Below are 25653 nucleotides of genomic sequence, written 5' to 3' on the forward strand. Positions count from 1 at the left end.
AAATGTTACATAGTTGATTGAACCACCCCACATTGTAATCATCTTGTACATCATACATATATACAACAATGACTTCTCATATAAATAATTTTTCAATGACTAGATTATATGAGGGTCTAGGAATGTGCTGTATTGTAACAAGGGGTGATTGTGATTCATGTTTTATACATACATAGAAGTCATTAAGCTATACACTTAAAATCAATGAATCTATAATCATTAACGTATATATGTTGCCCTTAAGGGCAGGAGAGATGGCTTAACAGTTAAGGCATTTGCCTGGAAGCCAAAGGACAACGGTTAGATTCCCCAGTGCCTATGTAATCCAGATGTACAAGGCATCGCATACATCTGGAGTTGTTTACAGCAGCTGAAGGCCCTGTGCACCCATTCTCTATGTGCTCTTTCATTCTCTCTCAAAATTAATTTTAAAAATAAATCTAAAAATATGTATTCAATAAGGCTAGAGACCTGATGACATTAAAACCATTTAGTCTCAACACACCCAAATTTAAAATCTCTGAGTGAGAGCTTTGGATTTCTAGACTTTGAGATCTATCATATGTGTGATAAATTTGTTCTCCTTACTCAAGGTAGTAAATGGACTTTAAAATGAGCTAATAATCAACTCTGGCTTAAAAGAAAAGGGTATGCCTGCAGGAACACCTCGTTCCAGTTCAGAAACCTCTTTGTCATGTGACCTTCCACTGCTCACCTGAGCAAGGCATTATTATCCTGTGGCATTTATTAACTGGGAATAAGACAGTATTTCTAAATGTTTAATAATGATGTTTGGATTCATAGGACAGGTTCTTCCCTAAGACACTAGTCTCTCTTATAGAATGCTTCAGAAATGCATTTAAAAAAACACTAATATGAGGCACTTTGCATAGTGACATGCACAGTGTAACAACAAATATTTTATGAAAAAATAAATGAATGCAAAAGAGTAAAAAATTAAAATATTACAGATAATTATTTTTGTTCCAAATGAAGCCTTATTTTAATTTCAGTGTCTAGTATTTGAATGATTTCAATGTTTATTTTTCCATAATTTCACTGCAACAATTATCAATTGTACATGATGATGTCCTATGTAATTAGATTCTCTTTGTTGTAAAAAACAGTTAGTTGTGACAATATAAAGCATCTTAATTACTTAATTTTCTACATATCCCTTTCCCCCAAATTGGCACTAGAATTCCTGGTAGTTTTTGAGATAATGAAAAGTTAAATGTTCTTGTTCCCTGCTAAGAAGTTACTGAATTAAAAGACTATATTTTCAACTTTTCTCCTTTTCTCAGTTTCATTCATATACACAGCAAGTAGATCAGTACAGCAAAATCATGTCTGTCTTTCGGAATTTAGGCTACTTGTCTTCAGTATCTTATTACATTGGAACGGTACATGTCTCAAAGATATTGGACCTGGCTCAAACATTTGTATTTGTGACTTAGGACAGCCCAACAAGGTAAAAAATCTGGAAATTCCCCCAACATTTGGATCAAGCAGGAACAGAATGTCACGGCTATAGCGAGTTAGAGAGTAAACAATCATGGCAAGCTAAGCATATTTTTAGGATCTGAGAACATTATAAACTCTGAATCCAAGAAATTTGTGTCACCATCCTCTGCTGTAACAACATCTTCTTTCCCTTCAATTCGCCGTCTATTACAAGGCCAAGAAAAACCACCCCACCCACCAAATCCCATGGTTCACACAAATGTTCTTGTGGTGTTTTAAATTAGATGTCCCCCATAAACTCATGTGATTTGAGTGATTGGTTCCCAGATGATGACAATTTTGGAGGTGGAGCCTTGCTGGAGGAGGGGTGTTGCTGAGGGTGGGTTTATGTGTATTACAGCCAGCCCCCCTTTGATGGAGTTCAGCTCACTCTCTCAATGTTGTTTTCAACCTGCTGTGGCAGTCATGATGCCCAACCATGCCATGCTTTCCCCTGCCACCAGGGAACTTCCCCTTGAGGCCATAAGGCAAAATAAAAGCTCTCCTCCCATCAGCTGCTTTTGGTAGGGTGCTTTGTGCCAGCAATGAGAGTGTAACTACAAGTTTTAAAACACAGTATGCACACCCCCAGGTATATAGGATCTGCAAATGAACATCTGTGTCTACATAGAAGCTTACTAATTTTTGGAAAATGTGTAATTCAATGGTTTTTAGTTTCTTCCATACTTTACTAATTAAGGTTGTACGCTGTCACTGATGTTTAACTTTAAGATATTTTCATCAGCATACAATGAAATTCTATACTATTGGATATCACTCTCCCTCCCCTATCCCATAGCGGCCATGAACCTTTACTTTCTGTAGATTTGACTATTCTAAGCTAAGCATGGTGGCATATGCCTAGAATCTCAGCACTTGAGAGAGAGCAACAAGAGAATCAGTAGTTCAAAGTCATCCTTGGATATATGAGACCATGTCTCAAAAATGAAAAAGAAAAGATTATCTGACTATTCTATAAATATAATTGTACAATTAGTAGACTCACAATTGGCTTCTTGTACTAACATAATCTTTTCAATGTTTGTTCATGGTGTGACATGCATTTTTACTTCATTGCTTTTAATTTCCAAGTAATATTCTGCTTTAATTTATTCTTTCATCAGTTGATTAGCAATGTTTCAATTTTTGTTTGCTTGTCTGGTTTTATTTATTTATTTATTTATTTATTTATTTATTTATTTATTTATTTATTTATTTTAAGATAACCTGTAGTCTAAGCTGGCCTGAAACTCACTATGATCCAGTCAGGCCTCAAACTATAGGACTTCTGCTTTAGCATCCTGAGGGCTGGAATTAACAGCTGTGAGCTAACCTGAAGCACGTTGGCTATTTCAAAGTTTTGACTGTTGTGAAAAAGACATTGATATGAGCTTTTATGGACAAGGTTTTGTTATTATTGTTGACATAAACTTCTTTTTTCATGCCTGTGTACTTAGGTGGGATATTGCTGAATCATATGGTTGACTGTTTACCATTTCAAGGAATTTTAAGCTTTTTTCTAAAGTGGCTATACCAAATTTACATTCCCAACAGTGGCATATTTGACAAGTCTGTTATTAAAATTTGCAAATATTTTCTCCCATTTGGTTGTCTTCTTTTTCTTTCTTGATAGGATCTTTACTCTGTAGTATATTTACTTATTATTTAGTGACTGATCAATTGTTGTCTTTCTTTGCAAACCTGGGGAAATCGCATATACTAGCAAGTGTTCTACTGAGTTATACCCCAAGCCCATTGTGTTGAGAATTGATGAGGCCAAATTTGCTATTCTGTTACTGTTTCTGCTTTTGCTGTTAGTATATAGGAAACCATCACCTAATCCAATATCTCAAAGATTTATACCTACATAGCCTCCTAAAATCTTTACAGTTTTAACTCTTACATTCATATCTATGATAATGTTTTGAGTAAAATTTATATATAATATGAGGTTATAAGTGTTGAGTAAATGTATTTTAATTTTTAACTTTTTCCAGAGCTTAAAATCTATGGTACCTTATAAGCATCCAAGAAATTATAGGTGTGTGTGTTATATGCTGTATATGTATAATACATACATTTATGTGCCATAGTCTGTGTGAATGTGGAATTTTATTTTTATTTTAAAGTAAAAAATCCCTTGTGTTTTAAAGGTTGACAAAACATATATGCAATAATCTAAAAATCTAAAATGGCATCACTGTGAACTATCTTCTTGAATTTTTACTTATCAAATATGGGGAAAATAAATACTTTTGTTTTGATAAGATTAAGCCTCAGTGGTAGATCAAGTAGAAATTTAAAAAATTATTCATATCTTTAATAAAATAAAATCACTATGAAAAATTTCTGAGATAAGCTTAAAAGAAGAAAGAATTGTTTTTGTTCATGGTTTCAGAGAATTCAGTCCTTGACCAGTTGGTTGTGGTATTTGGGGGCCTGTAGTAAAGTAGTAATTACTGATGACAGAAGCATGATTGAGGAGGCTCTGGAAACCTCGTTGTTTCCAGAAAGCATAAGCAGGAGGGGGCAAGGCTCCCAGAGCCCCTTCAAGGGCATACCCTTAGGGACTATTCTCCTCCCCCTAGACTCCACCTTCTAAAAGTTCCACATCCATTTCAGCAGCACCACAAATTGGCAGCCAAGCCTTGAATAATACCGGGTGAGTGTTCTAAATCCCAACAACTATAATCAGTTTGTTTAAATCAGTTAGAATAAGACTAGTTGTTTATTTTGCCTATTTTATGTTTAATTTTTATAAAAGTGAAGGCAGGTACAGTGGCCAACATGATACCCCGCCTCAAACAAGCAAAAAAAAATAATTGTTTTGAGTTTCTTAACTGCTAGAAACATAATTTTTACCTGTATGTCACTTCTTTATTTTTATATTTTTTATTTATGAGAGAGAGAGAGAATTAGCACACCAGAGCTTTAGCCACTGTAAATGAACGCCAGACATATGTGTCTCCTTGTGCACATGCAGCACCTATGCACATGAGTCACCTTGTACTTCTGGCTTATATGTGTGCTGGGGAATTGAACCTGGGTTCTTAGGCCTTGCAGGCCAGTGCCTTAACTGCTGTCATCCCTTCAGCACTGCATGTTACTTCTTGCATCCATAAAAACAATTTTTTCAGAAGAGCTACAATTCCCAGGAGATCTAGTAATATTGACTGGAAAATAGTTATTGGCCAATAGAGTCTATAGAGTTGTATTACCTGAGTAGACAGAAAATATTGAGTAACTTTGATCTCTACTCTTGTTTCCAATAGTATTTCCAGAGCATTCTCTCAGCAATAGTCAAGATGTCTTAAGGAGTGCATTACCTCCATGCTTCCTCTGTTAAAAACCAATCAGCTGGATATTTCGTACCCTTTTCAACTTTCTTAAACACAGCCAGGTGGCTGCACTCTTTTTTTCTAAGGACACTTACCCGGCTATAGTCAGAGTCCATATATTTCTTTATACTATGAGATCCTTAGGACCTTGAGAACAGAGACTGCCCAATTCACAGGGTATCAATAAGAATATAGTTTGTTGAGTGAGAGATGAAGAGGTATAAAGTAGGACAAATGGAAAAAGTGTATTTATGTTAAGTGTAGAGATGCTATTTGTGGATAGGTATACAAATTTCTAGAGTGAAGGGGACTTAAATGAACAATCACAATTTTCTTGGAATTCTATGAGAGAAAAACACAAAAGGCAGTTTTGAAGAAGGCAGTTCTCAGGTCCTCATTTTTGTCATTCACTGGTTGGGCAAGGTTAGGGGAAAGAATAACTTGTTCCAAGTTTAATTAAATTCCTGCTAAGCCTTCTAGATTTCATCTTCTCCTGGCCTGTGTTGTATCTCCTAAAATCTTTCTCTGCCATTGCCCTCCAGAAATTGTAAGTTACCCACCCAGAAGCCCAGTTACCTTCAGGTATCTGTAACCCAGAAGCAAGAAATGGCCCAGGTTCCATAGGCACAAGGGACATTATGGGCCTCCCTCCTGATCTTTCTGCCCTATTTACTGATGAGGCAAAGACTCCAACTTCTCTACATTGCACCAGCTCTTTCATGCCTTAGAGGGTTCAAAGTCCCACCCCTATCAGAGCTTTATTGTGAAAAATGAAACTGCCAGCCTAATTAACAAAACAACCATACTTCACTGTGTGGTGAGAGTATTTTTAAAGAAACCATCCGTCGTTGTATGTCAGAAAGAAGTTTGGACCCTCACTGTAAAAACAATACTTGGATATTTCTTGCAGCCATAGCTCAGTTTGTCACACAAGTAAAGCAGAAGCATGTGAGAGATACTGGCATGATGTTCTTATTTTTCTTGCTCTCCTTTGGGTCATAAAAAAAAAAAGAGCAGTGGGCCAGGCATGTTAGCAAACAAGGGTAAATCTGGCATTTGATCCCATATGTGCATTCAAAGATGTTTATGGAATCATCGTTTATAATAGTGAAACCTATCCAGTGATGACACATAAGTCTGATTTAGTGTTGAGTTCTCCATAGCTTCTGGATTTCTGCTTTGGTGAGTTTTGGGTGACCACAGTTTCTGTCACCATCTCTCTGGAACAGGTTGTCAGGCTTGCAGTCAGAGCAGTACTAATGTCACAACAACTTCTGCAATGTCTCCTGGATTCCAGAAGATGTGGGAGAGGAGACCCATCTCATGGTGGGCAGTTGGCTATCTTTTCATGTCATTTTGATGGATCCTGGATCTCCCCAGTGTTTCCTGCCATCTGTAAATTAAAATAGGATCACCAGCCAAGAGTGAGAACAGTTGGGATTAACGGGGATAAGCATAGTTATTTGAGACATTCTTTGATATCAGTACCCACTCTTCTTAGCCAAAGAGCAGTGAAGGTTCTCTGGAGCCTATGAGTTTTTTATCTATGGAATTATGAGTCGGTTGCCAGTACCACATATAAGCCCACTCTCACTAAGTGGACCTCATGTCCAATCCCAGAGCATTTTGCTTCCCACATAGGCTGTATGCCATTATTAGGCATGTATGTACTTCAAGCCCTGGCTGGTTGATTTCATAGCTTGCAGGATCTCCTGCTTATTTGTGCTATTGGTGACTATCATTCCTCAGTAGCTCCCATAGAACTTTCTAGTGCTATGAGGGTTAACCAGGAGAAAACTGGTTTTCTTTTCAGTTCCAAGGTGGTCTCTGGATGTCCTGACTACAGGCAGCGATTTCTTCAGCAATAATCTTTTAGCTTTTGCAGGTAACCAAGTTCCATGGCAATAGCTATATTGTTTTGGGTACCCCATGGGTCTCACAGATAACAGCTCACTGTGGGGAAATAAGCCAATTCTGAAACTGAGATTTACCATCCAGTATCCATGGTTTTAGGGATTTTCTATTTTGTTTCATTTTGTTTTCTGAAAGTCTATTGTTAAATAATTACCAGCATACCACAGAAGACAACTCATTCATGGCCCAGTGTCTTTTTCTCTCAACTGTTGAAACTACCCAGCAATACTACAAAATCAAACAAGCTAAATAAAATTAGTCTATAGTTTTGTAAACTTTTGTTCATAACTACATCTCACAGAATGGTATTGAGTAGGGATCATTAAAGCTAAAAGGTGAGTCTGTGTGTTCTCCTAGTCCTACATCGTATGTTGCTTGCGCAGCTCAGACAGTGGTTGCAATAATTTAACCATGAGGCAGATATGTGGGTAAACTAATAACGAAGTCAAAAAGTGGGAAAAATTCAATTAGTGATTGACAATGGGATGCTTTCAATTCTCTTTGTAGGAAACTGGGAAATGTGTTTTATCTCAAAATATTTCATGCATTAAATGTCATCTTCTTAGGAAGACTTAAGAACATTTGACTTCCTGCCTTGCAATAGATTTACAAACTCCCCTAACATAAATGTTTGGTGAGGGACAGAAGAAATGTCTGAGAACTTAGGAAGGAAGAAAAAAAAAAGTGAAAAGACAGCGAAGATTTGAGAACAAAGAAAAAAGCTCATCTGTGCAGATCAACAAGTAAAATGTAAAGATGTGACTCATAATGCCAGCATGATTCTCTTGTAAAATTAGGAGAGCTTCAAACTCCTTAAATTCCATTTTTATTCCCTGTACAGAATTGCGCCATGAATGCTGGTGACCACTTTAGGGTATGGAGACATGGTTGACCTGGCTGGTGTTACTGAATAGACCCAATCATGCAGTTGTTAGGATGATCGCTATTCATTGAAAATGGAGGTCTTAGAGGTGACAGCTTTGCTCTTCATGCATAATTGATGACTGGGTAGTGAGAGATTTTGAAGACTTCTTATTTTCAAAGAAAATTACAAATATAAAAAGGCATATTTAAGCCTGGACTTATTTAGATGCTACTAATTCTTATAAAAGTTGACATCAGATCTCCCCAAGACTTTGAAATGTAAAGGGTTTTGTGTCCCTTCTTAAGGTATCATGCATTATTGATCTTCATATGTTATGGGATATGGCTAATTTATATATATTTAGAACAATAGTAAACAGCCATAAATTTAAAAATCTAAAAATCAAATAATACTTAATTTTGAACTATGTTTAGAGCCTTCAGTGAAACATTTATCTTTATTCAGGCAGTCATGGAAAAAAATAGCCATTTACTTCAAATTCCTTCAATTCTTTATACTAAAGTGTTGGGAAAGTTTCTCTTCTTTTAACTCTTCAAAACATTCATAATTTTAATAATAAAAAGTTAAAGGAGCTAATATTTATTTCATAGCATATGTAGAATAAGAAATCATGTCAGTCACCACAAAAAAAAAGACATTAATTCTATGCACATGTGACCTGTTACAGTTTAGGAGTCATTTGGATTACTGCATTAATGCCTGAAGTCAGATTCTGTTGCCTTCCTCCATGGGAAAAGGTCAAGGTCCACCCAAAAGGGTGATAAAATTGATTAGATGCAGATAAGGTTCCCAAGGGATCATACCTATTTTTCTCTGAAGGGCTACAAAGAACATAACCAGGGACACAGAGCTCATATGCCCCCTGGAGTGAGAAACGCATCACTAAGCACATCCCAGTCATAAAGATGCAAATAAGATTCGTTCTTCTGAATGCTTGCTTTCCTAAGACTCAATGCTGATCAATTAGCTACTGCCCACAGCTGAGCTCTGAGACTGAGGCTGAGGGCTAGACACTGCACATTCACACTGCACATACACACAGACTCTTACCCCTGCACCCTTCTCTTTGGTAGTGATAATTGAACCCAGGGCATTTCACATACTAGACATGCACTCTATGACTGAGATATATCCCAGCCCTTTTTTATTTTTCATTTTTGAGACATGTTCTCAAGTGCCCAGGTAGACCTTGAACTAGTGATCCTCCTGTCTCAGCCTTGCCAGTAGCTGTGAATTATGAATCTATACTACCAGGTCCATTTATTTGGCATTGGCAAATCAAGAATGAACACTCTGCCAGTACAGAGCCCTCATTTGTATGAAAGTACTAGATAGGAACCTTTGGTAAGAATTCTTCCTATGTAAGTTACCTCTTTTCCTCTGTTCAAGAGCCACCACCTGACTTGCTGCTGCTCAGAGCTGAAGCTTCCATCAGATATCCTGATAGAAAATCCTTCCTTGTACCCTCTCCCCTGGGTCCAAACCCTGTTCTACTGTTTGTGAGTCCAAAAATTCAAGGAGAATGTGTCAATATAGCCATACTGTATGCTATGTATGTGTTTAAGACATATTTATCCATCCATACACACATATTCATACAACATTGAGACAAAGAAAACATTGTCATTAAGAAATTTTTGCCATTTGTATTTCTTCCTCTCTGAGCACAAGGGTAAAGGAGATCAACACAGAGAAAAATCAACTCCTACCAAATCAGAGATCCAAAGACCCAGAGGCCCCCAACACCTCATCACTGAGGCAGACCAAAAATGAACCCAACATGGTCAGGGAAATTTTGCGGAAGAGGGGGCAGAAAGAATGTCAGAGCCACATGTTGGGTCATGATATGCAAAGACATTTATCCTACCCATAACTGTGGGCTAACTCCAGAATGCATGACCCATATACCTCAACAAAGAGGGGCCAAGGGGCGTAGGTCATGGATGAGCCTAATAATGGTACCAAATTGACTGTATTCACTGAGTACAAAACTAATTTATATTTTTTTTAAAAAAGAAATTTTTGGACCTTCTTTTTAAATATGTTTAGCTTTAAATTATGTTCATTTTATGCAACATAAAACCAGAGCAAAGTACCATGGAAGGAAATAAATTTCTACAGAATAAAGGGAAAGAACATTAATTAACAAACAAAACTCTGTAGATGGGGAGATAGCTCAGACAGCTTGCCATATATGCTAGAATGCCCAAGGAATCCTGATTCTCCATGAGGGTCTCAGCACTCACATCAATAGCTGGGCACAGCTATGCACACCCGTAACAGGGAACAGAGATCAGAGAATCACCGGCATTATCTAGGCAGCCAGTCTGACTGAGAAAATAGCAACTCCAGGTTCAGTGAGAGTCTTCTCTCAAGGAAGCTCAGATTAGTGATAGAGGAGGCTGCCTCTTTCTTCTCTGACCAATGAATGTTCACCTGCACACATACACATGCATGTACCACACATACACTTCACTGCCAAACACCACCTCACCAAAAACACATGCATGTTCAAAAAGAAAGCAAACAAACAAAAACAAAAAGCTCACCATCCAGGGATAGGGAGATGAGTTACACTCACATAACCTGTGTATCCTTTTAGCCAAGGCATAAAAATTGAAAATTACCTATTGGATCTGGTCTCCACATAGGTTGAAAAAGAGAATAATTTATTTCCCTCTCTCTGAGAGGCTTAAATGTGAAGGACCAAGACTCCTAATTGCCTGCTTCACACACATCTTTGCCCTCAGGCTGTGACTTTTCTGCTATCCCAGCAGCTGAGCACCTGAATTTTTCTGGCACTTGGGAGGTTGTGCAGTCAAAGCAGAAAGAAGGGATGGAGTTGCTTATCACCTGAGTGACAGTCTGGCTATACTTTGGAATTTTGATGTTGGACAAATACTGACATGAGGAGAGGAAGCTAGCTGCTTTCCCTGTCACAAACTGCTGTGAGTTTTGTGCACTGTGAGCTTCAGTGGGGATGATTGCCCAAGAGATCAAATTTTACCTTTTAGCTTCCATTTGACCCCAGGAAGGCAACTGGTACCAATAGGTCATCTTTTATTTCTTACTTTGATTTGGCAAGTGGATCGTTTTATATTTTAATAAGATGAAGCAACTTATCTTCTCTTATTTTTAATGATTTATTTATTTGAGAGAATAAGTGTGCATGCCAAGGGCTCTAGTCACTGCAAATGAGCTCCAGACATGTGCACCACCTTGTGCACCTAGCTTTAGGTTCATACTAGGGGATCAAATCCAGGTCCTTAGTCTTTGCAAGCAAGCACCTTAACCACTGAGCCATGTCTCCTGACCCCTATTTTATCTTATTTTAATCTTATTTAATATTATTTTAATAAGATAAAACCACTTTGGAAGATGACTTGGATAATATGTTATTTTTTTCTGTCTATTGAATTATAGGTACTACTCAGTCTCACTTAACTGTATCAAGGAATCTTTTTATTTTCAACTGTGGTACTGAATATTGGTGAAAAGTCTTTCACCTGCCAAATCTTTCACATTGAGTGATGAATGAAAGTGGCATAAGGCAAATTGGAAATATTGTATTAACTGCTACCGACAAAATTAAACTTATATACAAAGTGTTGACTCAGCCTCAAATCCACTAAATATATATAAAATGGAGATGGAAAATAACTGAGTAAGGCTTACTTTCTTCAAAAAAGATGCTTCTGGTGCCAAAGATGATATCTAAATATATTAAAATTTTATTTTATTTGTTGAATAACTGAAATGCAAATGTAAGAGCTTTTCTTTAAAATTCAGATGAAGTAGTGATGATTTAAACTGCTATTTAATACTCTTGTAAAAAATTTGGTCACATGTTTATTCTTTCCATAAAGCTCTAACATTTTAAATTATATATTAAATATTATAATTACACAAACATATTGCTATTGAATCCACCTTTCTTAGGTGTAGTCTTTATTCCTTCAGTGGTCAAATACCCCAAACTCTTTAGAATGAATATAAAATAATTTAATCACAACTCCCCATGTTTAAGAGAGAATGAATCCACTTACATAGGCAGTCTCTAGTTTGTAACTCTTAGGAATAGAGAGAATCTAGGACTTAAATTTGAAAGTGGAGTTAAATGAAAACTGTCAGGCTTCTTAACTGTTCTGATTATCTTCCAATGTGGAAACACAACTAGGGTACTCTGCTGAAAGCATGTCTCAAGTGGCAACTGAGCAAAAAATATGGTCTAAACTATTATTATGTAGCTGGTGACAGCCCTTGGTTCACACTCTTGTCCTGTCTTAGTACATCTGTGCTCAGTGAGCCACATGGTCTGTGCTGTAACTCTGGGCTATGTTTGTGCCCCAGGCCTAGATGATACTGTTAGTCATGTTTCTATTGCTGTAACAAATACTGAGGCAGTCAGCTTATAAGGAGAAAGGCTTTATTTTGGCTCACAGCTTTGGAGGTTTTAGTACAGAGCTAGGCATTTTGGTATCTGATGGAAAGAAAGAGGGGATAGCATCTCACACCGAAGTTTGAATCTTAGCAAAGCCATTCACCCCATGGGTAGAAAGGGCTAAAACAAAGAGGAAGAGGAGTGACACTCTCAATGATCACTCCCTCTTACCTGCTCCCACCTCCCGATAGCACTAAGCTGACGTTAATCATAGGCACTTATGGGGGCTACTTAACTATTGAAATGACCACAAACATAATAAGTATTTTTAAACCATAAGTACTACTTTGTTGTAGCATATCCATGAAGAATGAAGAAAGATGGAGATTTTTTATTTAATATTCAATTCATGGGATGATTAGAGGAAATAAAGAATGGTGGTTCATAAAAGTGTATTATAGAATGGCAGTATGACAGAAAAAAAGACTTTGCTAAAGGTCACAGACCTTGAACAAGAAATTTTCTCCCTGAACCCTTCAGGCAAGTTGTTTATCTCTCTAGCTGGGGTGGAACATTTCAATTTGTACCATTTCCTATCAAAAAAGAGAGACTTTGCTTTGAATTCCGTCTAGATCTAGTTCTTTTTATGCATGTGGATTTCTGACGTAGGGTCTCACTCTAGCCCAGGCTGACCGGGAATTCTCTATGTAGTCTCAGAGTGACCTCAAACTTATGGTTATCCTCCTGCCTCTGCCTCCCAAGTGTTGGGATTAAAGGCATGCACCACCATGCCTAGCTCTAGCTCGTTTTTTTGTTTTTTGTTGTTTTTTTTTCTTTTAGTGATACTACCATATTAGAATGTTTTCTAATAGACTAATTCTTTTTTTAACATTTGTTATCCAGGACCCCAAATTACGTGAACTTCTGGATGTGGGGAATATTGGGCGCCTGGAGCATCGCATGATAACTGTGGTATATGGTCCTGACTTAGTGAACATCTCTCATTTGAATCTCGTGGCTTTCCAAGAAGAAGTGGCCAAGGTATGGAGGATGGAAATATAAAAAAAACTATCACTTTTGTCCAGATGTTGCAACAGTGTACTAATACCCATGAAAGACTGTGATTTTGTGTCATATTTAATTTATGTTAAAGTTGCATCTAAGAGGCTGGAGAGATGGCTTCGTGGTTAAGGCGCTTGCCTACAAAGCCAAAGCACCCAGGTTTAATTCCCCAGGACCCATGTAAGCCAGATGCACAAGGTGAAGCATGCATCTAAAGTTTGTTTGCAGTGGCTAGAAACCCTGGTGCACCCATTCTCTTTCTCTCTCTTCCTCTTTTACTGTTTCTCTCTTTCAAATAAATAAATAAAAATATTTCTTAAAAAAAGTATCTAAAAATAATTAAGCTGTCAAGTATGTGTAATTCAAATATTCCTAAAGAGTAGCACTGGCTTTGTTTTACAGAGATTGTTCTTTTCATTAGGAATAAAGAATTTGATATATTTCCTTTGCAAAATAAAATATACATCAAACCACATTCCATTTCAACTTAACATCTTCTCCCAAATCATTCTGTCTTAACTTCATCTTGATACAATTTCCTCCTTCATATCCATTCTTTCTCTCTCCTTGAGAGCATAAACTTTAACACATTTTTAACTTTTTCTCCTACATAGCACATAGATCACCATTCATATAATAGTTAACAAATATGTGAAATAATGAAAATATTAAACATCTCAATGTATTTTTCAGCTATAAACTAGAGGGATGATTTAAATACGGTCTTTTCTCCAAAGAATAGCTATTCTACTATGATACTGAACCTTTAAAATGCATGTGGAATAATTAGGGTACAAGTATAATATAGCAGTCACAAAGCTGTAACTGTCTAGACACCTTGCACTTCCACTGTGATACCTCCTCTATAAATGCCCATTTGGCATTGACTGAACACACTTAAAGAAGAGCTTTTCCCCCATGTTCATCCAAAGCACAAGTGACGATTATGGCCCTTCATATAATTTCCTATGAGTTAAGTATGAATATAAGAGTATCTTAGAGTCTTCATGTCTTTTACATGACCCAGTAGAGCATCTCATGTCATTGGCCACAACCCCAGGGTTAGTCCAGCTGCACATGCACTGTTTGGGCATTGTGATCTGTCATTTTGTAGTCTGTGGTGCTCCAACAATTCTGAGAGTGACAGTGGATGTGTTAGCCTGTCCTGTAACTGTCAGTGATTTTTGGCAGGGGTTTATTTCCAATATTTATTATATTGACTTCAATTCTTAGTAACAGAATGAACAGCCAGTTTTAATACTCTAAGGTGTTTGAAACTACTCTTTCTAAGTGTGTAAGAGCCTAATCCATTTTCTGTCTGTAACAACCAAGTTGCTCATTTGCTTTCACTGTATAATTTACACTTGGGGAGATTTCATTGCAATGAAACTCTGCCTGTGTGTGCGACGGCATTATTTTTGCCCTGCAGTAGCTCCTATCCTGGTGTCATTGAGTTGTATCTGCTTCATTTCTCAGCATATAGATGGACAGGTAGCTGGATGATGGATGGACAAGGTAAAAAAAAAAAATTCTAGACATTGGCAAGATATTTTTAAAATTACTTTCTACAAATATGACTATATCCCCTTTCAAAAATGACCTATCATGAGATTCAATAGGTCTCAAGACAGTCAAAAAATGTCACTTTCAGGCAGATTTTTACTAGGAGTGAATATAGATAGACCTATTTATATTGCATACCAGTCTGCATACTTTAACATTCATTAAACGTTTGTGCAATTATGATTTAAGTATGGTTTTTTTCACTTCTATGACTTCTAGCCACTAATTTTCCATGGGGATTTTGATTTCTAAGCCCTGTAATAGTCCCCATCAGGATGATGTTTATATTGTCCACCATCAGCTTCTTGATGGTCTTCATACAATTAATGAAGCTATGGAGTATACTTTATGTTTTCTGACTGTATTTTTATATAGGGTATTTCCCACCCCCCAAGCACATTGAAATTCTCAGCCACTCAGTGTCTCATGATGTAAGGTGCCCAATAGAGTCCTGAACTTCAAGTCGATGTCTCCAGAAGACATTGGTTAAAGTGGATCCCCACTCATTCATTTAGACAACACACAGTTCCAGGCACGGGGCTATGGCTATGACTATGGCTGTGGCAGTGAGTGCAACTGTTCCCTCCAAGAGCTGGCACTGCAGGAAATAGTACCAGCTAACTCAACGAATTTGTGAACATGCTTTGCCTTATCTGGATCTGTGCAGATACATCAGAGGAGGCCAGAGAGTGAGATGCAAGAGTAAGGAATTTTCTCTTACAGGATTGGTTAGAGAATACAAAAACCTGAAGAAGTTAGTCAGCAGCAACACTAGTCTAGATAGTATTCTAAGTGTGTGCAAATTAATTTCTAAAAAATCATTTTTTATTGATTTATGTGCAAGGAAAGAAAGAGATGAATGATGGGCACACCAGAGCCTCTTGCATTGCAATGTAACTTCAGATGCACTACTTTGTGCATCTGGCTTTATGTGAATACTAGGGAACTGAAACAGGATCAGCAAGGTTTATAAGCAAGTATGTTTAATAGATAAACCATCTCCCCAAACACAAATTAAGTTTTTTGGAGACAAAATCACACTATATAGCCAGGTTGGCCTCAAACTTGCAATTCTCTGGCCTCAGCCTCATGAGTGCTGGGTCTACAGTCTTATACCACCATGGCTGGTTGAAACTGAATTTGTCATTTATTCGTTAAGACAAGGGAATCCTTTGAGCAACAGACAAGTAGGGGAAACTGTCTTTTAACTTCTCTCGGTGTGGTTAGATGAATAAACAACACTCACCCTCTGCTTCTGCACCCAGAATGACTTGCCAGCCCTCCTGTACTCTAACAGTGAACTTCCCTCTGGGAGCAACCCCTGAAAGGATCTTTAGAAACAGGAAGTAAATATTACAGAGTTCTCCATACATCTCTGCTTCCCTGAGGACCAGTGGATTCATTGTGTTTTCTACCACTTTGAGCTCCAGGACCTCATGTAACCTCCTGGAATTTCTTTCCCATTCCAAGAGCTACAGGTTTGGGGGTGAATGTCACCATCATCTTTGCCTGCCTACTGTTGGCTCTCAACAGACACCCCTCTCATGGCTACACAGTCTATACTAAGGTTGGAGGTATGAATAAACTAAGTGAACACATGAAAACAAAGGATTAGGGGGAAAATAAGCTCTATAATAAATATGGCTGCCTCATAGTCTAAAGGAAGAGAACAGAGTTAAAACATGGGCATGATGTTTCTATGGGATATGCTGCAGTAGCTAATGTACTTCTTAATTCTCTCCATGACTGAGTCTTTCTTGGAAATCACTACAGTATAACCCCTAGCCTCACTCAGAGGAGAGTCTTTATTAATCATAGCCACATACCTCTTATCTCTAGCCTCTTGTATTACAATGGAAGACCATGGACTCAAGCACACGTTTCACTTTTTCTTATGTAGCATCTACTTAACATAAAGTCTTCCCTCTGACTTTTTTGATGGTCTGGACTAGCCTTTAGTTCTTAGTCTAGTCTTTTTTGAGATCCCTCACCATAGATGAGTGCTAATATATTTCAACATGCCTACTCACCCATCAGTTAACTTGTAGGACAGCATCAGACACAAGATCAATCACTAATTCTCAGGGATAATATAGGCTGGATTTAGACTTATATCTGTGTAGGACTTTGACAGGTGTTAATTACTACATTGCACAGAGGTAAGACAGAGTTGGGAAAATTGTAGTAGCAACCTAGCAGTCTGCCCAAGCAATTCTCATCAGTGTAGCTTCTGTGAGTACAAAATTTCAGCATGTATCAGCACCACCAGAGAAGCTTTCGAAAACAGCACATGGTGGGTGGTGGGCCTCAGCCCAGTGAAGGTGGTTAGGATGAAGTCTGAGCACTCTCATCCCTCACAAGCTCCCAGGCCATGTGAAGTCTAGACACTGAACTCTGAGGGTCTCTCTTCTTCCACAGGCGCAACATTGACAGACCTTTGGGTTTTCTTCCAAAAGCGCCTGCACAATCCAAATAGGAGGTTAAATATTGTCACCAGTTATTTTCATGGGGCATGTGGGAAAACACATATAACTATGGGATAGGCAAGATTTCAGAATGTCATTTGTCAGTTTGACTACCTAGATTTCATTTCCAGGAAGATCATATTAAAGAAAATCATTGATTTAAAGGGCTGGGATTGAAACTCATTCGATAGAGTGCTTGCCTAGCATGCACAAAGCCCTGGTTCAATCCTCAGTGCTACATAAACAGGGCGTGGTGGCACATACCTGTAATCCTATCACTGGGGTGGCAGAAGCAGGAGTAAAAGAAGTTGGCTATGCAGTTAGATCAAGATTAAAAGATTAACCTGGGATACATGAGACCCTGTGTAAATAAGTAAACAAATAAATGAATAAATAATAGAATACTATTTACTGACCACTGAGCACAATGGGCAGAGCAGAATCTGCATTCCTCAGCAGAATGTATTCTCTATATTGCAAACCATTTCTACAATCTTACAGTGCCTGAGACATATGTCCTCAATACAGGATATTTTCAAGAAATAGAATCATCTGCCCCCTTCATGGCCACTGTGTAATTTTTTTTAAAGTTTAATTATAGCCACTTATCTGTTGCCTCTGATCAGATTGCATTCTTAATAAGAACATCTCCATGGCTCTGAAGAGAAGGAAGACAGAATAATGTGGAAGGAAATCTTCAGAATGCCTCTAGCCTCCATTTCTAAGCATAGAACTTGAAAATGAAAGACTAGGCCTGAAGAGATGACTTAGCAGTTAAGGTGCTTGCCTATAAAGCCTAAGAACCTAGGTTCAATTCCCCAGTTCCCACATATGCCAGATGCACAAGGTAATGCATGTGTCTGGAGTTGGTTTGCAGCAACTGGAGTCCCTGGCTTGCTCATTCTCTCTATCTGCCTCTTCCCCTGCCCTCTTTCTCCATCCTCCTATCTCATAAATAAATAAATGTATTTAAAAAAAATAAAAAGAAGGGCTGGAGAGATGGCTTAGTGGTTAAGCGTTTACCTGTGAAGCCTAAGGACCCCGATTCAAGGCTTGATTCCCCAGGACCCACATTAGCCAAATTCACAAGGGGGCACATGCGTCTGGAGTTCGTTTGCAGTGGCTGGAAGCCCTGGCGCGCCCATTTTCTCTCTCTCTCCCTCTCTCTCTCACTCTCGCTCCCTCTCTCTCCCTCTTTCTCCCTGTCTGTTGCTCTCAAATAAATAAATAAAAATAACCAAAAATATATTTTAAAAAAATAAAATAAAAAGAATAAAATGAAAGACTAAGAGACACATGACATAAGAAGGACAAATTTTTTAAATTTTTTTTTTTAATTTTTTTTTTTTTTTTTTTTTGAGAGCGACAGACACAGAGAGAAGGACAGAGAGAGGGAGAGAGAGAGAATGGGCGCACCAGGGCTTCCAGCCTCTGCAAACGAACTCCAGACGCGTGCGCCCCCTTGTGCATCTGGCTAACGTGGGACCTGGGGAACCGAGCCTCGAACCGGGGTCCTTAGGCTTCACAGGCAAGCACTTAACCGCTAAGCCATCTCTCCAGCCCCAAATTTTATAGTCAGGAAGGTCATAAACACTACACAATGTTCTACAAGGTCACCTCTATTAATTAATCTAGGGTATTAATTAAACAAATGCAAAACAAGCAATTGAATTACTGCTGAGAATTAATGTGGGCTGTTCTGTAGCTGAAGAAAATAAGACTATTGTAAATGAAATGTCACCTCCAACCAAAAGACCATTTTGGCTTGATACAGGAAAGAAATGAAGAGAGGAAGGAGCTCATATTGATTATATGTCCTGAGATTAGTGCTCTAGGAAAGAGCACACTAAAGAGATGAGAGCACTAGAGAAGGAATCTGCAGATTAGAAGTTTCAGCTGCATTGTCCTGGCAAGTGGATAGGAGCCCTTCAGTCCCGTAACAATCTGGGTCAGTTCTTCACCCATAAAATGCAGGCCCATTACTCACAGATTTATTTAATGAAAGTTTAATAAGCTCTGCACAATGTCCCAAGATCTGTTCTAGATGCTGAGGATAAAAATGAACAAAACAAAGACCTTTTTCCATATGAAGTGTGTTATGGAAAGAGAGAAACTAAACAATTAATCATTGATTCATGCCACATATTGGGAAAAGGTGAGTGATAGGAAGAAAAATGAAGAAGTGGGGGATGTTGAGAAGTGGTCTGGGCTTGCTATTAACTCTGAGTAAGCAAGTCCTCTGAGTGAGGACTTAAAGCACATGAGGGAGCAAGCCATGAGAATATGGGTAGAGAAAATATCCCAATAGAGAGACATAAAGTACAAAAGCCCTAAGGCAAGAGATTGATAAACTGGAAATAGTAAAGGGCAAGTGTAGCAGGAGCATGGAGAGAAAGACTGAGAAAAGGTACTAATGAAAGAATGGAGATGGCAACAGAAGTTGACTTCTTGTAGGGTTATAGATTGTTGAAGGACTCTGGAGTGACTTGGAAACTGTTTGAGGGTTTTGATTTGAGGACAAAATGATATGACATAGGATGTATTCAATAACTGACTGCAGAGTTGAGGGGAGGAGGGGGCAGCAATGTGAACAGGCAGATCATTTAGGAAACTACTGAAATACTATGAGTAGAGTAGTCATTGTTACTTGGACCACAGTAGAATTGAGAAGGAGATTAAAAAAAATCTACATATCAAAATAACAGAACCTTTGCTTATGATCCATGTTCCATGCAAGAGAAAGGAATCAAAGATGTTAGAATGTTGCATCAAAATTGGAAGTGTCACTGATATAACAAAAAGGTAATCTAGAATGTGAATTTTTGCCTGAAGGCATATGGCAGGGATTCAGTTTTGGTCATGAGCAGCTTAAAATTATTGAATATCCAAATGGAGATGCTGAGTTGGTTGCTGGTTATAATTCAACACCAAATATGTCACATAAACTTGGGACTCTTTGGGTTGAGTAATATTTAAAGTCATCATGGAACTTAATGAATCCATATGAAATCAGTTAGAGAATAATGCTAGACAGAGAACATATCAAAGGTCAGAGTCATGGACTCTGTAACAAGGAGATATATGAATCAGAAAGGAAGCCAGGTGTCGTGGCACATGCCTTTAATCCCAGCACTTGGGAGAAGGCAGAGATAGGAGGAAAGAAAGTTGTGAGTTCAAGGTCACCTTGACACTACATAGTGAATTCTAGGTCATCCTGGGATAGAGCAAAACCCTACCTCAAAAACAAAAACAAACAAACAACAACAACAAAAAATAATCAGAAAGGAGGCCAAGAAGGAGCCACCAGTGAGGCAGCCACCAAACATTTATCATTGAAGCTGGGTGAAAAATGTATGTCAAGGAGGAGAAACATCACCTGGGTCAACAGTGCTCACCCACCATTAAGTAAGTTGAAGGCCAAAAGCTGACAGTAGGTTCTGATGATGTGAAGATCAGTGGAATCATAGGGTCCAATTTCTTCTTGTAGTGACTTCTGAGAATATTGGAGGAATATTTTTTTAATTAAAGCAGATTGCTTTTCTGAAAAATTGTGATGTAAAGAGCACAAGAAGATGTGAGAAAGATATTAGAAGGGGAAGTGAAGTCAAGAATTGATATTTAAGTTGGGAGAAATATTTGCATACGGGGCAGGAACCAAACGTGGTTAAATGCTGGTGCAGGTGAGTAGAAGAACTAGAGCGTGTGTTTGATTAGGCAAGAGAAGTAGAATTGAGTGATGGACTTGAGAAATTACAGTATGGGGGACTAATTTCTGCCAAATGTCTGCTTTATAAATAAAGTTTTATTGGAACATAGTTACACCCATTTGTTTCCATATTGCCTAAGGTTGCTTTTACATGACATGAATTGTTATGCTCTCAACCATATAACCCAAAAAGCCTAAACTATTTACTATCTGATTCTTATCCCCAAACATTGCACAGAGAGGCAAGATCTAGGCAGCATCAGGCATCTCACTGTAGAGAAGAGACGTAGAGACGGAGATGCCAGTAAGTGGGACACGTTGTAGAAGTTCTTGTCTGATTGCTTCTTTTCTCCTGTGACTGAAGCTGGATTTTAGCCAGAAGCCACTCAGTGTGCAAATAAGGACTATTTGATTTCTCAAGCACCTTTCCCCACTTGTTAGTGGATTGCTTTAAATATCTGACTGGTAAGGTTAGCATGGACTATATGAGGCAGGTCACTTACATCCACTCACAAATTTGTTGTTATTGTGAAAGCTAGGTATGGTGGTGCTGCCTTTAATCCCAGCACTCAGGAGGAAAAGATAGGAGGATCACTGTGAGTTCAAGGCCACCCTGAGACTACATAGTGAATTCCCGGTCAACCTGAGCTAGAGTGAGACCTTATGTTTAAAAAAAAAAGTCATTACTGTGAGTAAGCTAACGTATTCATCAGATAAAGTTTTCAACCGCCCAGTGTATCTGAAGATAGCATAGTTTTGTTCTGCCTGCCCAGCTCCATCATTTATTCCATAGCCTGTTCTATTTTGGAAGAGTGGTAGCATATAAATTGACATCGGGCTGTGGACACTACTCCCTAGTATCATGCAGGGTGAGCAGCGCTGTGAAAGTTGTAAATGGCAGAATGCTTATGAGCCAGAAATAAGTTCTCCCAGGATTGTCATATGTTAGAAACGACCTCAGACTTCAAATCCCACTGCGCAGCTGCTAAGAGACCACACAGATCTGGAATGCGAAAATTCTGTCCCGTAATTTAGCTCAGAAGAATCCCAGCATGTAAAGAAAGTTATAGTAAAAACCTTCCCTGTTTTGCACTTAGAAAACCAAAGTGATTTCTACCTTGCCTTTCTTTGAATTTAATTCCTTTTCTTATCATCCATGATGAAAACTGGACTGCAGGCTTTTTAAGAAGTCTGGGGCTGGTGGTGTAGGAAAACCTAAGCCTTCTGTTTGATCTCCTGTGTGTGACCATGGAGGTTCACCTCCTTACCCCACTCCTGCTTCCTGTTCAATGGACCACATTGGTGAGGTAGCCTGTCACCCTGAGATATAGCTTGAGATTCAGACTCTGATATGAAGTACTATATCACTAGACATGATAATAAGCCCCCAATTTTGGCAAGTTTCAGCCCTAGTGTTGCATTCATTGGTTGAGAATCAGAATATTAGACAAGCAATGACCCAGTGGCTTTAAACAAAGAGATGCCTAGTAATAACCGTGCAGAGAAAGTTTTGTTTCCATTTGGTTCATTCATCTGCACAGGCATTGGCAGACAGCATTGTTTTGACTCTGTGTGTGTGTGTTCATGTGTACACAGGTGCATATGTGTATGTAATTGTGTCCACTTGTATGCACATGAATGTGGAAGCTAAGGGTCAACCTTAGTGTTGTTCCTTAAGAACACAGTCTGACATCCTGGGTTCAGTTGCTCAGTACCCACATAAAGCCAGATGCACAAAGTGGCACATGTATCTGGAATTTGTTTGCAGTGACAAGAGGCCTTGGTGTGTGTTGCAGTCAGGTTCACACTGCTGGTAGAAATCACCCAACCAAGAGCAGCTTGTGGGAAAAAGAGGTTTATTTTGGCTTACAGGTTCGAGAGGAAGCTCCACAATGGCAGGGGGGAAATGATTGTATGAGCAAAGGGTGGACATCACCCCCTGGCCCACATAAAGTGGACAACAGGAACAGGAGAATGTGCCAAACACTGGCATGGGGAAACTGGCTATAACACCCATAAGCCCACCCCCAATAATACACTGCCTCCAGCAGGCATTAATTCCCAAATCTCTATCAGTTGAGACCCTAGCATTCAAGAAACCTAAGTTTATGGGGGACACCTGAATCAAACCATCATATTCCTCCCTCGGCTCCCATAAACTGATAGCCATACATGATGTAAAATGCAGTTCATTCATCCAATTTTAAAAGCCCACATAGATTTTATCAGTTCCAATGATGTTCATACATCCCCCTAGATCTTCTAACTGAGCCATAATACCAAAACTCTCCGAATAATAATAATAATAATAATAATAATAATAATAATAATAATGGTATAGAATAAACACTCACACTGCAAAAGACAGCATTGGGCATAGCAAGGAAATATTCAACCAATATAAGATTAAAAAGGGACCAACATCAAACTCGGTAGTTCCAAGTCCAACAACTCCAGTCAATGACAAATCTCCAAGTCTAATCATTCTAACCCACAAGTCTCTGGAGCTCCAATTCCACTCCTCCAGCTAGGCTACTCACAGTCCTAGAAAACTTCATCCAGGCCAGCAGCTTTCCTTAACAGCTATCTCGTGGTCCCAGCATCTCCACTGGGTCTCCACTGCAACCCATTGTTCATTCTCATGATCCTATGGAATCTCCATGCAGGCATCCAGCAAACCGGCTTCACACTGCTCATGGCAATTTCCAAAACACAAGACCGTGTTGCAAACTCAATGACCCTCTCTTTCTTGCATTTCGTATAATCAGCAATACCAGGTAGGGTGCCAATTTGTTAATCCAGGGGGAATAAAGCAGAATTTATTTTATTTTATTATTTTATTTGAGAGAGAGAGGAAGAGAAATAGGCAGGGGTAGAGAGAGAGAGAGATTGAGAGGGAGAGAAAGAGAGAATGGGAAAGCCAGGGCCTCCAACCACTGCAAATGAACTCCAGATGCATGTGCTTCCTTGTGCACCTGGCTTATGTGGGTCTTGGGGAATCATACTTGAGTCCTTTGGCTTTGTAGGCAAGTGCCTTATCTGCTAAGCCATCTCTCCAGCCCTAAAGAAGACTTTAAAGAACAGGACACTCCTTGAGCATTAAGGCCTCTTCAAAAGAGCCGACATTCTTCCTGTTGCCCCAGTGCATGTCAGCTGACCAACCTCAAAGGTTGTAATCTTACAATTTCAGTTGAACAGGGAGAAGTTTGGCCCAAATATTTTATTTTTTTTCTATGCCATATCCCTCTGCTCACCTCAGTCCATTTCTAATCAAAATAACCCTGCACAAGTTCTCCGGACACAGGCATAACAGCAAGCTCTCACGCAACTGCTTCTAGCCCAGTCCAAGTAAAGCTCTCTCTCACCCTCATAAGCCAAACCTCACAGTCCACAGTTCTTACTGCATTCAGGTCTTTTAACTCTGACAAGAATAGTCCATCAAGCTGTACCTACATCACTGCAAGGCTTCCCTTAGGCCAAAGTTTCAAATCCTTCTACATTCCTCTTGAAATCAGTTCCAAAAGGCCAAAGCCACACAGTCAGGTGTCTAGCAGCAATCCCACTCCCCAGTACCACATTACTATTGCAGTCAAGTTTTCATTGCTTCTAGAAATCACCCAACCAAGAGAAGCTTGTGGGGAAAAAAGAGGTTTATTTTGGCTTACAGGCTCAAGGGGAAGCTCCACAATGGCAGGGGAAAACAATCGTATGAGCAGAGGGTGGACATCACCCCCAGCCCACATAATGTGGACAACGTGAACAGGAGCGTATGCCAAGTCCTGGCATGGGAAACTGGCTATAACACCCATAAGCCTGCTCCCAACAATACACCACCTTTAGCAGGCATTAATTCCCAAATCTCCATCAGCTGGGAACCTAGCATTTAGGATACCTAAGTTTATGAGGGACACCTGAATCAAACCACCACAGTGTGCCCTTACTTCTCTCTCTCTCTCTCTCTCTCTCTCTCTCTCTCTCATAAAATATAGGTTGAAAAGAAAAACAGCTGGGCATGATGGTACATGCCTTTAATCTCAGCACTCAGGAGGTAGGAGGATTACCATGAATTTGAGGTCCACCTGGAGCTACAGAATTTCAGATAAGCATGGATTAGAGTGAGACCCCACTTTAAGAAACAAAACAAACAACAGCAAAAACTAAGAAAAAAAATCCACACAGAGCTTTTTAGGCTTCAAATATTATTAATTTATTTTACTTGCTTTCAATATATCTCCTGGACTTATACAATATTTTGTGTCTCCTATGATGCTAAATTTATTTATTTTCTCTATTTCTATGGTTTATATGTTTACATTCTTTTCATTAAACAATGTTCTGTAATTTATTCTATAGCTGACAAACATTCAGGCAGTTTCCAATACAAGGCTTTGGTAACAGTGATGCTACAAAAATCTGCTTTCTTGGGGCATATACTGGAGAGCGTAATTGATGCTCATAGGTTTTCATGTGTTCTGTCTTAAGATATATGGCCAGCTTCCCAACTCATTGATCCAATTACACTTTAAAATGTTATTTCACACACACACACACACACACACACACACACACACACACACACAGCTTAGCAGGGCATCTCTGTATAAGATAATAAGATATATGGCCAGTTTCCCAACTCATTGATCCAATGACACTTTAAAATGTTATTTCACACACACACACACACACACACACACACACACGCACACGCACACGCACACACACAGCTTAGCAGGGCATCTCTGTATGCTACATAATTGTCTTTTAAAGTAACTGTCACAGAATAAACGAGCTTTCTAAAAACATATTCAACATAGTAAGCATTAGCCTGGAGTATC

The 25653-nt window shown here is 38.8% G+C and overlaps 1 protein-coding gene across 2 annotated transcripts in view; it reads left to right on the forward strand.

Annotated features, from left to right (window-relative positions):
- Nucleotides 1-25653, forward strand: part of Plcb1 (phospholipase C beta 1) — an 855615-nt gene that overhangs the window by 509024 nt on the left and 320938 nt on the right. For both annotated transcript variants that reach the window (XM_004661511.2, XM_004661510.2), the window contains exon 4: nucleotides 12926-13063. In XM_004661511.2, the coding sequence (XP_004661568.1) occupies nucleotides 12926-13063 (138 nt within the window). The remainder of the gene's footprint in view (nucleotides 1-12925; nucleotides 13064-25653) is intronic.

This window comes from Jaculus jaculus, chromosome 8 (genome assembly GCF_020740685.1).
Source record: "Jaculus jaculus isolate mJacJac1 chromosome 8, mJacJac1.mat.Y.cur, whole genome shotgun sequence".
Lineage (NCBI taxonomy): Eukaryota > Metazoa > Chordata > Mammalia > Rodentia > Dipodidae > Jaculus > Jaculus jaculus.